Source organism: Cyclopterus lumpus, chromosome 20 (assembly GCF_009769545.1).
Source record: "Cyclopterus lumpus isolate fCycLum1 chromosome 20, fCycLum1.pri, whole genome shotgun sequence".
Classification (NCBI taxonomy): Eukaryota; Metazoa; Chordata; class Actinopteri; order Perciformes; family Cyclopteridae; genus Cyclopterus; species Cyclopterus lumpus.
The window spans coordinates 17,538,566-17,551,140 of record NC_046985.1 but is presented as its reverse complement, the minus strand read 5'-3'; the positions used below and the strand labels follow the sequence as shown (position 1 = coordinate 17,551,140).

Genomic DNA, 12,575 nt, shown 5'->3' with positions numbered 1-12,575 from the left:
ATGTTTAGATATGAAAAAATGCCAAACTTGTTCTACCCCGAAATAACTTACAAAAGGCCCCCAAAGCACTTGAGCAACTGAACTGTACACTAGTTACTGTATACTTCTTCTTCAGAAGAAAACATTAAGATGTACACTCATATTCCACTATTGTTCACAATATGACAATATTCCCAATTTTATATAGCTCATGTAAATATTATATTCCGTTTGTATATTCTGAATTGGACTTTATTCTGACTAGAGCATATTCCAATCAAGACATGTGGAATATGCCGCTATTCTTTGGGTTTTTGGAGCGTTCTTTGGACGTATATTGTCTTTTTTGGAATATGGGCAAAGAACTATATTTGTTGATATAAACATAGTCTGTGTAGTACTACATTTACCTGATAGAGAAATGTTATTGCATCATAATAAAATGTAAAGCTCTACCTTTTACTGATAGTACCTATCCTTCACTTTAGTAAAACATTTAATGCAGAACATATACTGCGCGGTATTAATAGTTTTATTTCAGAAAAAAAACATTTTGAATCTCCCAATACCAACATTCCTAGTTTGAGAAAAAAACAATATGGAACTAAAGCGCAATAAAAGTGTTCCTATATTTTACTCCTAAGAATGGATAAAAACTATCATTACTCTGGGTAACAGGAACAATGTAATATTTTTAGGCATGCAATAATAACTATTTAAACTTATTTTACAGTTATAGTACAATCATATTGTATAATTACACTGGGTCTCCAACTAATGACAGTTTATAATCTACAGTAATTTAACACATCCTTCTCGCCTCTTCAACCCAGAGATGCTCATCAGTGAGTCTAGAGGGTAAGTCCAGTTCAAGTCAAGTTTCAGATCACAGACAGACTGAGATTCCTTATTTTATAGTTAGATGCTGTGATACATGATAAGTGCCTCCTTGAGAAACACTTGCACTTCTAAATCAGGAAAAAAAGAAAGACCACCAAACTACTGTACCTGGATTTGTCCTCCTGCTTCAAGCAATTTGTAAAACAGGGTTGACCAGTCCCATAAACCTGCTTTAACAATTAAAGAAAACTCTCTTAGGGACACACGAGTTAATGGACTGTGGCTTATATTTAACCACCTTCTTCGCAGCAACGGAAGCTGATTGGTCAACAGCAGGTTGTAAACATGATGAAATAACAGGCAGGTTGTTTGTATAGAACCCTTTAACAATGAGGCAATTCAAAGTGCTTTACTTAAGACAGAAAAGCAACACAGTGATATAGAAAAGATATGGAAAAATGATATATTTTTTTAAAGCATTAAAAAATAGAATATAAAATTAAGTTGAAATAGAGTAAGACAGATAATAAATGACAGTGTTGCTGTTACGATATATGGTGGTGGACCCAAACGCAGACCAGGGAGTAGAAGGGGTAAATTGTTTATTGTCAGGGAAACAGCTACGGAGGAGCAGTCGGGGAATGGCAGGGAAATCCGGGCGGGGGAGGCCAGGCAGGGAACAACAGGTAGACTGGAGAACCGGGAGGACGGATGACTGAGAACAAGAAAGACAGGGTCAGAGGCAAGACAAACACAATTAAGTTGAACCTTCGATGTAAGCGCAGCCAAGAGCAGCCACTACCAGGTCAGCTGAGACAACGATCTGGTGACAGTGGCTGAGGAACCGGGGTGTATAAACAGCAGGGTGATTAGTTAATTGAAGGCAGCTTGGTTGCTTGAGCAGGTGAGGTTGGTCTAATCAAGGAGCCAGGAGGAGATCAGTCTGGAACCACGCCCCTACCACACACACACAATACAGACAGGAGGCACGGCTTGACATGGACAGTGTGAAATATGAATAAATCATACACATTTAAATTCAATAAAAGGCAAACAAAATGTTTTTCAGCCATTTTTCATAAATGAATGAGATCTGCTGAGAGTTGGAGCAGATCTGAGATTGTATGGGAGTTTGCTCCAACTATGTGGTGCAAAAACAAACTGCTTCCTTTTAGAATTCAGTTTTCCTCGCCATGCAACTGAATATTCTTTTCATATAGTACATTTGGCTTGTTTGGTGTCAATGGATTACCTTGAATTTGATGACATTTGAGAGCATTCAACTCATTGATTTCACAGAGTTCAAAATGCTTTCCCACTAAAAGTGCTAATTAGCAAATGTTCAACTCTGATGGTGAACATGGAACATTATACCGACTGAATATTAGCATTGTCACTGTGAGCATGTGATGAAATGCTAATGTTAGCACAAAAGCACCACTGTCCCTCTATCGAAGCTGTAGACTCTAAATCTAGTTTATTGTTGTCTGAAAGTAAGAGTATTAGTAACTTGCTCCTCCAATCTGTCTGTCTGCCATCCACTCTCTTAAATAACTGGGCTCTCTCTGACGAGTCACATTCATTAACATCATAACACACGCTGAACATCATTTGCATGGGCTATGATGTTTGAGTTTTAATAAATTAAAATTAGACGGTGCAAACCAAAACCAGCTCAGAGTTATGAGCTTCACAAAATGGTCAAGCTCTCATCTCTCATACAGCAACTTTATAGGGCAAAATGATGATACAAATAGGATCATTATCCTACATCTGGCAACGCTGCCTCTCACCCGTCTTCTCACAAGTGACGACAAAGCAGTGAACCAGCAAAGTGACACAGCCCATTGCTATCTCTATCAAGAAACGTAGTGTATCCAAGGCTGCGAGTTTCCTGGGAAGTCAATTACCACACGCTGCTTTGCTTATACCGTGGAAGCCAACCCTTGACACCAGTAGCTTAGGTATACTGTGGTGACAGCTGTGTTTGAGCCTCCCCGCTCCAGGGTCAGGAGGTCAGACTCAGGATATTGGTGAGTCTAAAAGCCTTCATTCCCCATGTCTGTTGACACGCTTCATTGAATAAATGCCCCCATCATCCTTCCTGAAACGCCTTTCTTTTACAGGATTAGGCTCTGACAAACATCTCTTTATTCTGTGGCCGAGGCTCCACCGCCCCCGGCCATCACCTAGAGCGTCCTGTAAAGGTTGACGGGGGCGAGGTCAGCGGACGTGTCCGTCACACGTTCGTTGGCCAATGCCTTCCCTCCCGGCTGTGACAGTGCCACTTATATCCAATGGCAGCAGGTTTAGAGGCCACTGTACATCCCCTGAGTCACCCCCCGCATTTAAAAGCCTGCATCTCCGCTCCCCCCATAAGCCAAACTATCACTAAGGAGTGTATGACATACTGTTGGACAGAACCACACAGAAAAATAATGACAGAAAGAAAGGACTTATAAATATTGATTCACAAGTTAAGGACTTTTTATGGCAAAGATTTCCCAAAAGCACTTCAAAGGTAAGTGCACCGTTTGTAGCTTGATGATGGGATTTTTTTAAATGTCTTGAATTTTTGATCACTCACAAGGACACACTACAACACATTCAATTCAATCGTCACATTGATGATTCGAGTCCACTCATTGGGCTGTAGACCTGCCGGCCTGACCTTTATCGTTAACTGTCAGGAAGAATTCCTTCAGCTGCCAATTAAGTTGATTTTATTTTGACAATTAAAAAGAATGTCATTATGTTTTTGTCAATGTCAATTCTGATTATAAAAAAAAAAAACTTACACACAAACTTTTTGCAGGGACTTTAAGCACACACATTCAGGAGAGGTCCATGGGGACCCTACTACTGACTCTGCTTGGACTGCAGACAGTGATGGGAATGGGGTGAGCATGTTTCAGACCAGTCAAAGCTGGATTAAGTTAACTTATATGTTGCATGACATTACATAAGAACACGCTTACTGGGGATATCTTCTGCAAATATCTTCCTTAACAACCTGTTTATAACTATTTACGATTATACTATCAATCAACACATTGTGTACTAACTTTGTCTGTTGCTGTCTTGTTTCATGTTTTTATAATGAGGATAGATAGCAGAATGCTTCTTGACCCCAGATTTCCAGCCCTTGAATTAAACATCATTCCGTTTAGTCACAACAGCACACTTGAAAAGGAAATATTTCAGATCTATGTACCATGCTCCAGACACTGGTGTGAGCACACGGTGGAGGAGAGAGTGGAGCGAGTCCTGTCCCCGCGCCTGCAGCTGGAAGTGAGCTGCTCTGAGGTTTACCAGTACAACACCCAGGCCTGGAGGCTGGATGTGGACCGGATGCGTGCCAAGCACGGTGGCGACGACGGCATCGCACTGTACTACAAACTACAGGGCCCGAAGGCCTCCTGTTTCTTGTACAAGTAAGTGAAGAGTTGAGTCTTGGCCCGCATCTTAGTGTCTAGATGTTTGAAAAGTAAACTGGATCACTCAGGGTGTTCTCAGCTCGTTAAAAGGGTTTTTTTTTCAGGTCAACAGCATCATGGCAGGTTTGCTGGTGTTGATCAGATAAAAATATTTTTGTTTACATATTTGCAAAGATCACATTCATGTCGCTCCAACAATGACTCCTTGGTTGGTTGGTAAGGTGGTGGTGATGGGTGGCAATGTGACTTGTTTTGTTGTATGTATGTTGTTTTGAAGGTACAACCGTATCCAATTAACTTGTTTTAAAGCAGGGCTCTCCAACCTTATTTCCTTTGAGTGCTCGCTTGACCAAATGAAAGTTGCGCAGAGCACCAAGTAGGACATTGCTAATCATCATCATTATTATTGATCATGATTATTATTAGTATGACTCATTATAGTTATAATTTCTGTTTTACATTTATGGACCTTAAATTCCAACCAGGATGTGCACCACTTAACAAAAGCCTCTGTCACAGAGACCGTGGTCTTTAAACATTGTTTTCAGCTCCTTCACCTTCTCTCTTATTAGTCTGCTGCCAGTCCCATGGAAAGCTGCGGTGGTGATTAAAGTCACGTCTTTTACCGACTGACTCGCTGCGCCGCAAATGAGACACACACACATTTCTCATTCACATTCATGAAAAAACATGAAAAAAGTATAGCCTTTGATTGGCCTGGTTATTTTCATTGTCAAATCTGGTGTTTGATGCTAATCTGCTGACAACGCCTAATGTTACAGTGTCACTCATGTAACCAAACTTGAAAAAGCAGCATGACACCTTAAATTGACAGCTTATTGTGGGTTTACAAAGTTCACTTTTTGTTACTGAATTTAAGTACAAATTCTGTGAACGTTTAGCGAGCCACTTAGTAACAGGAGCTTGTTAATCCCTGCTTTACGGGGCAACGTGTATGGTGTTCAGGACCATAGTCCCGCTTTTGTGCTACAACAGCTGTAGAATGTGAAGAAAATGCCCTTAATTTACAGGGACGCAGTATTATGTATATATTGCCATTTCAAACCTGATGTGTCTTCAGACCCCCAGAGATGGAGAACCAGCTGGTGAACAAGACCGTGAGGGCATGCTGTGAGGGCTGGGGCGGACCACGCTGCTCTGATGGTGAGGACAAGAAAAACACAAATCACTTCCATGCTTGTTTTACATGTGAATCATGGTCACCACAGAAATATATGTAAATATACTGTACTGTAACAAAATATAAAACCATTACCGACAGATCATTGAAAATAACCAATCTGAACTTTTGTATAGCTTTTGAAACATAGAAAGTAAACTGACGTTAGCTGCACAGCAAATCATATTGTGTAATTAGGTTCTTGCAAGATACAGGTACAGGTGCAACTGCAGGTACAAGTACAGGTATGGTACAGGTACTGGCTCAAGTGTAGGTAAAGGTAGACGTACAATTGCAAGTGCAGGTACAGGTACAGGCAGTGTGCGAAGTATGGGGGGATTGAAGATTGAGGCACCCTAAAGTATTTCAGGGTCAGGTTCAGGTCTAGATTTCAGGGTTACCAGTTTCAGGCATGAAGTAACTTTGACAACCTGGCAGGAAATGTGTGGATTTAGGACAGATAGGAAAGTCTGAGGCAGGAGGAGGTATGAGGGATGGAGAACTGATATGCAGATGACTGCATGTGACTGAAGGGAGGGACTGAGGACTGAGGCAGACAAATGAAGTACTAACTATATTAGTCAAAGAATAATAACATTCCAATAATTGTACAAAGGTTTACGCTTCATGGCTTTACATGAACCATACTAGACTAAAAAAACATCCTCATGATGATTTTTCACTGGTTTCTTTCAAGATTAATACGATTTAATAAAAACCCACCTCTCATTATGTCTAATTTATTTCAAATATCTAAAGACAGTGACCCTACCAGGATCATTCTCCTTCTTTCTCACCCATTTCACTCTCTGTTTACTTCTTCTCTCTGTCCTCTTCCTCCCAGGTGTGGGCGTGCGTGGCCAGTGTTACTCTACATGGAGTTGTGAGGAGTTCCCTGGAGTCCATAACTCCTCTCTCATGCCCTTGGAGCAGTGCTGCAGCAGCCTATGGGGGCTAAGCTGGAGGAACGCCTCCGACCAGACTTGCTTGTCCTGCTCCTACACTCTTCTTCCTGGTCAGAGAGCACCAATGCACACACTGGACCTACCTACCATGCTAATGAAGCACTGCTTGTATCATCACATATATAACACACACTATACCTCTGCCCTACAGACTCCCAGTTCTCCCCTCTGGTGCGCGGTGGTCTGCTGGGTAGCGTCAGGATGCCTCAGAGCTCGGCCACATGTATGTCCTGGGGTGGAGCCCACTACCGCACTTTTGACAGGAAGCACTTCCACTTCCAAGGCAGCTGCACTTACCTGCTGGCCTCATCCACTGATGGCACGTGGGCAGTCTACATCAGTACGGTCTGTGATGGGAGAGGAGACTGCAGCAAGGTGTGTAATACTTGATGAAGCAATATAATCAGTGGCATGCTCTGGGAGGAACATCGGGGAGCTTAGCTGGGTGCCAGTATAAAGCATGTCTGGCCTGTGGTTTGTAGCGATAAAAATGTCTACTTTAAAATGTCGTCCCTCTGCTTCCAGGCTTTGAGGATGATGCTGGGTCTTGATTTGGTTTCAATTCACCACAAGAACTTAACGCTGAACAACCTTCCCGTTCCAAATGGACAACCACTCTTCCAAAATGGTAAAGAATTTAAGTTATTAAAGCTCTCCCTTTGTTCCAATTCTAGTCTGATATTGTAAACATGAGGCAAAGTTAAAATAAAATAAAATCCCCCTCATGCTCATCATGATATATTCGGACCTGAACAGAACCAAGTGTAGCTAAATAAAAAAATATTTGTAGTTATTGTAACGAGTTTCCCTGTTGTCCCGTGAGTCTCGGACAGAATAGAGGCAATGACACGACTGGTTGTAGTTTCCAAAACCTTTTTATTCGCATAGTCTCACACGACAGCTGTATCTGCAAACTCTTGCCGCGCCATGCTCTTCTTCCCCGTCGCTACTGCTCCTTTTGAGGGAAGACGGACACACACACACACATACACTGATTAACATGGGGCCGATTAACCCTCACCCCAGCTGAGGTGGATTAGACCCGTCCCGGCACTGTTCTCTGAACCACACCCCCGAAAAGTTAGGTGTGTGAAGGAGTGGTTCCCCACAGACAGCCTGTTTTACCTTCTCGAACACCAACTGGCACTGCTCCGTCCACTGATCGGATCTGAGGCACCTTTCCAGGTCAGGTCAGTCAAGGAGCTGGTCAAATCTGCAAAATTTGGAATGAACCGCCTGTAGTAACCCGCCTGCCCCAAAAACTGCCTCGCGATGGCGGCAGTCTTGTCCACCTAAAGGCGCGCCTGCCCGGCACCCAAGTGGTACCCCAGATACTGTACCTCCCTCCGTCCAACCGCACACTTCCCTGGATTGGCGGTGAGCCCCGCCTGCCTCAGGGACTCCAGAACGGAGTCCCTGACGGACCGCGCCCACCCGCTGCACATGCTCCGCCCAGGTGGTGCTGTGGATGATGACATCATCCAAGTAGGCGGCAGCATATGCAGCGTGCGGACGCAGCGCCCGGTCCATGAGGCGTTGAAAAGTGGCTCTGGCCCCGAACAACCCAAAGGGAAGTGTGGTAAATTGGTAGAAACCAAACAGAGTGGAGAAGGTCGACTTTTCCTTGGACTCAGAGGAATCTGCCAGTAGCCCTTGGTTAAATCCAGGGTCGTAAAGAAACGCGCAGTGCCCAGTCGGTCCAGGAGTTCGTTGACCCGGGGCATTGTGTAAGCATCGAATCGTGACACGTCATTCACCCTGCGATAGTCCACACAGAACCGTATAGACCCATCCTTCTTGACGACAAGAAGGATGGAACTACACCACGCACTGTGTGACTCTTCTATTACCCCCATCTCCAGCATAGCAGCCAATTCCCTTTGAACCACTTTTCTTTTGTGTTCAGGTAACCTGTAGGGCCGTAACCGCACCGTCACGCCCAGAGGAGTCTCGATCTGGTGCGCTATGAGATATGTGCGTCCTGGCAGGAGAGAGAACATGTCAGCAAACCGCTCTTGCAACTAGGCAATGTTTGTTCTCTAGGTCCTGGAGAGATGGTCTTCACAAAGGAGCGAGGCCGGATTGGTGGATTTTGGGACCTCAGGCCCCAGCTCCTCTCTCTCAGATACAGCAAACACCAGAGAAACAGACTCCGCCTCTCTCCATGCTTTTAGGAGGTTGAGGTGGTAAATCTGTGTAGCTCCGCCCCTGTCTGAACGCACCACCTCATAGTCGACATCCCCCACTCGCCGTGTGACCACAAAGGGCCCTTGCAACTTGGCGAGGAGTTTAGAGCTGGAAGAAGGAAGCAATACAAGTACCTTCTCTCGCGGCGTGACTTGTCTCAGCCTGGCCCCTCTGTTGTACAGGCATTGTTGCCGTCCCTGGGCCTGGAGCAAATTCTCACGTGACATCCTACCCAGTGTGTGGAGCTTTTCCCGCAGGTCCAGGACCTACTGGATCTCGTTTTTGCTGGTGCTCGACCTGATTAAGGAAAACTGGGAGGAGTCCCCCGCGGAGTCCTGTCGAATAACAGTTTAAAGGGAGAACATCCCGTGGAGGCCCGGGGAACCTCCCACACTGCAAACAATAGAGAATCAAGCCATTTTTCCCAATTACGCACATCTTCGCTAATAAATTTACGGATCATGGACTTTAAAGTCTTATTCAGACGCTCCACCAGACCGTCTGTCTGTGGGTGGTACACACTGGTCCGTATAGATTTGATGCCCAATAACCCGTAAAGTTCTCTCAGTGTTCTTGACATGAACTGGGTGCCCTGGTCAGTCGGAATCTCTTTCGGGATTCCGACTCGGGAGATGACCTGAAACAGCGCCTGCGCGACACTCTTTGCAGAAATGTTGCGCAACGGCACCTCCTCCGGATATTTGTTGCGTAATCCATGAGGACTAACACAAAGCGATGTCCGCGTGCACTCCGGTGAAATGGCCCGATGAGGTCCATGCCGATTCGCTCAAACGGTATCTCCATTAATGGCAGAGGAGGCAAAGGCGCCCTCGGAGTGGTAGGGGATTTACCAATTGACACTCCGGGCAGGACGCACACCAATGGCGCACGTCTGCGGGTCATTATCCAGTCCAGTGTTTTATCATATCCCATGTGACCAGCCATCGGGTTATAGTGTGCCACCTGTAAAATCATTTCCCGTCGGCTTTTCGGCACCAGCAACTGGCTGTTTTCCTGCCCTGTCTGAGCGTCACGGCTCACTCCATACAGCCTGTCCCTAGTCAATGAAAAGTGCGGATATAATGGATATCAATTCTTATCACTTGGTCAAAGGCTGAGCATAGAGTATGGAACATCTTCCATGGAGTGAAACTCGGGAGCTGGTGGAGTCTCCACGGGAGGGTCCGCCGGTTCCCCCTCCCTGTCTGCAGTGTCGGACAATCTTGCGTCACCGCTGAGCACAAAACAGATATCACATGACCCTGTCGGCCGTGAACGCACCCCGCAGCCTGTCCCATTAACTTATTAAACCCCGGCCAATCTGTTCCCAAGATTAGGGGGTTCGTAAGGCGGGAGCTAACTGCGACCTTTACATCAATGCCCCGGGGCGAACCAGGCTCTGGTGGATCATAGACTGCGTACAGCCCGAATCCACCATCGCCTGGCGTGTACCCCACTGGATTCTTACCGTGTGTTGGAGAGCCAGCAACCCGAATCACCTGGACCACTCCCTCCGGAAGTGCCCTGGCTGCCCGCACCTCCAACACCCCTGCCCTGGTGTTCGAGAACCACCCTGTAAGTCAGGAAGAGTGCTGGGGCTGGCCGCGTTCAGCAGCTCAGGGACCCACGGGAGGGGTGCTGGCCACGGAGCTGGACACGGAGCTGGCGTTGGCCGCGCCAGGAGCTGCGGAGGCAGCCTCCTCCGTGGGGGGGCTGTCGGACGGGCCGAAGCCGGCACGCAACTGCTATCCCCCTGCCCAGGGGGATGGACAGCCAAGTGGTCCTCTGCCAAGGTGACATCGGTCTCTAGGGCCGAGGGCCGGTGACAGCGGACCCACGTTGACGTTTGGGCAGGCAATCCAGCCACAAACTGCTCTATGACCACTTTCTCCACCACTGCCTGCGCAGCACCTGGATGCCCGGGTTGCTGCCACCTGTTGGCGGCGTCCCTCAGTCAAATGGACGGTCCTCGGGCCCCAGCCTGGCTTCACGGAACCACCGTCGGTGGTCCTCCGGAGACAGCCCCAGCCGGTCGATCACGGCCTTGCGCACGTCCATGTATCTCTGCCTGGCTGCCAGGGGAAGCCCGTGCGCTGCTGTCTGTGCCTCTCCGGCCAGCAGAGGCAGGAGCCGGACCGCCCACTCAGCAGCAGTTGCCTCGAACGAGTTGAGGAAGGACTGCGTCGTCCCCAGTATCCATCCGGTGTAGGGCCACCCCCGTAAGCATGGCAGGGGCCGCCGGCGGCAGAGCTGCAGCTGTCCAGGCTGCGAACTGCTCCAGGGCGAACGCCTGCCTCTCCGCCTAGACCTGGAGCTCCCCCAGGAACTGCCGATTCGTCTCCGGCTGGTCCCTCTGCATTGCGGCGATCCCAGCCAGCATCTGCCCCAGCGCCACGATCGGCTGTGTCGGTCCCCCTCGGCTGCTGCTCTCTGTGCTCCATCTGTCGACCACGTTGGGCTCCACTGTAACGAGTTTCCCCGTTGTCCCAAGAGTCTCGGACAGAATAGAGGCAACGACAGGGCTGGTTGTAGTTTCCAAAACCTTTTTGTTTGCATAGTCTCACACGACGGCTGTATCTGCGAACTCTTGCCGCCCCACGCTCTTCTTCCCCGTCGTTACTGCTCCTTTTGAGGGAAGACGGACACACACACAAATACACTGATTAACCCCAGCTGGGGCCGATTAACCCTCACCCCAGCTGAGGCTGATTAGACCTGTCCCGGCACTGTTCCCTGAACCACACACCCACTCCACACTCTGCAGCCGAGCCTAACCACACCCCGCTGCCACAAGTTTTGAATTGATATTTAAATCATCTATTCATAAGTAAATGTAGAAGACAATATGATTTTATATTAAACTTAAGTCCCTGTATGTTTCCATTTTACGTACATTGTTGGGAGTATGTATTTGCAGTGGTGGAAGAAGTTCTCCAATTTCAATCAGATTTTTCAAGTAAAGTACAAGTACCTCGTACTTAAGTACAGTACTTGAGTAAATGAGCTGCATTTTTACAATTTGTCCTTATTCATTTTGACTTATTATCCATTAACTAAGTAGGATGATATGTACATATTGGGAGATGGCTTCCTTCACCTCCACCAGAAATATTCACTGGCCTTACAAAGATGGGAATGCTGTAGATATTCACATTTCACATTGAACTTCTCACAGGAGTGAGTGTTCATTGGCTGGGGGACTTTGTGTTTGTGGAGAGCGGCCTGGGAGTGAGACTAAAGTTCGACCTGACCAACACCGTCTACCTGACGGTGACCGCCGACCACCTGGCAGCCACCAGGGGGCTCTGTGGAGTCTATGACAACAACGCTGACGGTGCGGAAAGTGTGACGGATGCAAACACACACACCTATACTTACAAACAGCACACACATGTTCCTCTTGATTCGACTGAGCTAACTCTTTTACGTTTTAATATTAACGCGTCTATTTGCGTCCTGCCGCAGATGACTTCACCACAATGGGCGGAGCTGTGTCTCAGTTCGCCGCCAGCTTCGGCAACTCGTGGAAGGTCCCCGACCAGCACAACGAAGTACTGCACTGAATGTGTTGAATGAGTATTTCACTTTTTCTTGCAACATTAGACATTTTTGTTTGCCCTGTAATTTATCTTTATGAGCCACCAGTATGAGACTTTTGTGCTGTTGAAACACGCTTGACATTTCTACTGTGTTCAAAATAAACGGTGAAGTACTTTCCTGAGAAGCCCCCTCTCTAATTGAGCCTCTCCACTCAGGACTGCCGTGACGCGGCCGAGCTCGGCCACAGCTGTGACGTCTCAGGTGACCCTGATCTACGCGGGCAGGCGGAGTCAGTGTGTCACCGACTGCTGGAGGACCCCTTCACACACTGCCACCTGCGGGTCAGACACACCTGATACCTACACACACTCACCTGGCATGACCAGTGTTTGCTAACTCTTTTTAGTTATTAGGAGTCAAATTCTAATTTTTTTTGAAAGCCAAGCC

At 47.0% G+C, this 12,575-nt stretch overlaps 1 protein-coding gene across 1 annotated transcript in view; it reads left to right on the top strand.

The window, feature by feature from the left end:
• Window positions 1-3,666: 3,666 nt before the first annotated feature.
• Window positions 3,667-12,575, top strand: part of scospondin (subcommissural organ spondin) — a 74,716-nt gene continuing 65,807 nt past the window's right edge. The window contains exons 1-9 of the mRNA XM_034560613.1: window positions 3,667-3,719; window positions 4,044-4,253; window positions 5,338-5,420; window positions 6,281-6,451; window positions 6,553-6,776; window positions 6,927-7,029; window positions 11,764-11,922; window positions 12,054-12,139; window positions 12,344-12,469. Of these exons, the coding sequence (XP_034416504.1) occupies window positions 3,667-3,719; window positions 4,044-4,253; window positions 5,338-5,420; window positions 6,281-6,451; window positions 6,553-6,776; window positions 6,927-7,029; window positions 11,764-11,922; window positions 12,054-12,139; window positions 12,344-12,469 (1,215 nt within the window). The remainder of the gene's footprint in view (window positions 3,720-4,043; window positions 4,254-5,337; window positions 5,421-6,280; window positions 6,452-6,552; window positions 6,777-6,926; window positions 7,030-11,763; window positions 11,923-12,053; window positions 12,140-12,343; window positions 12,470-12,575) is intronic.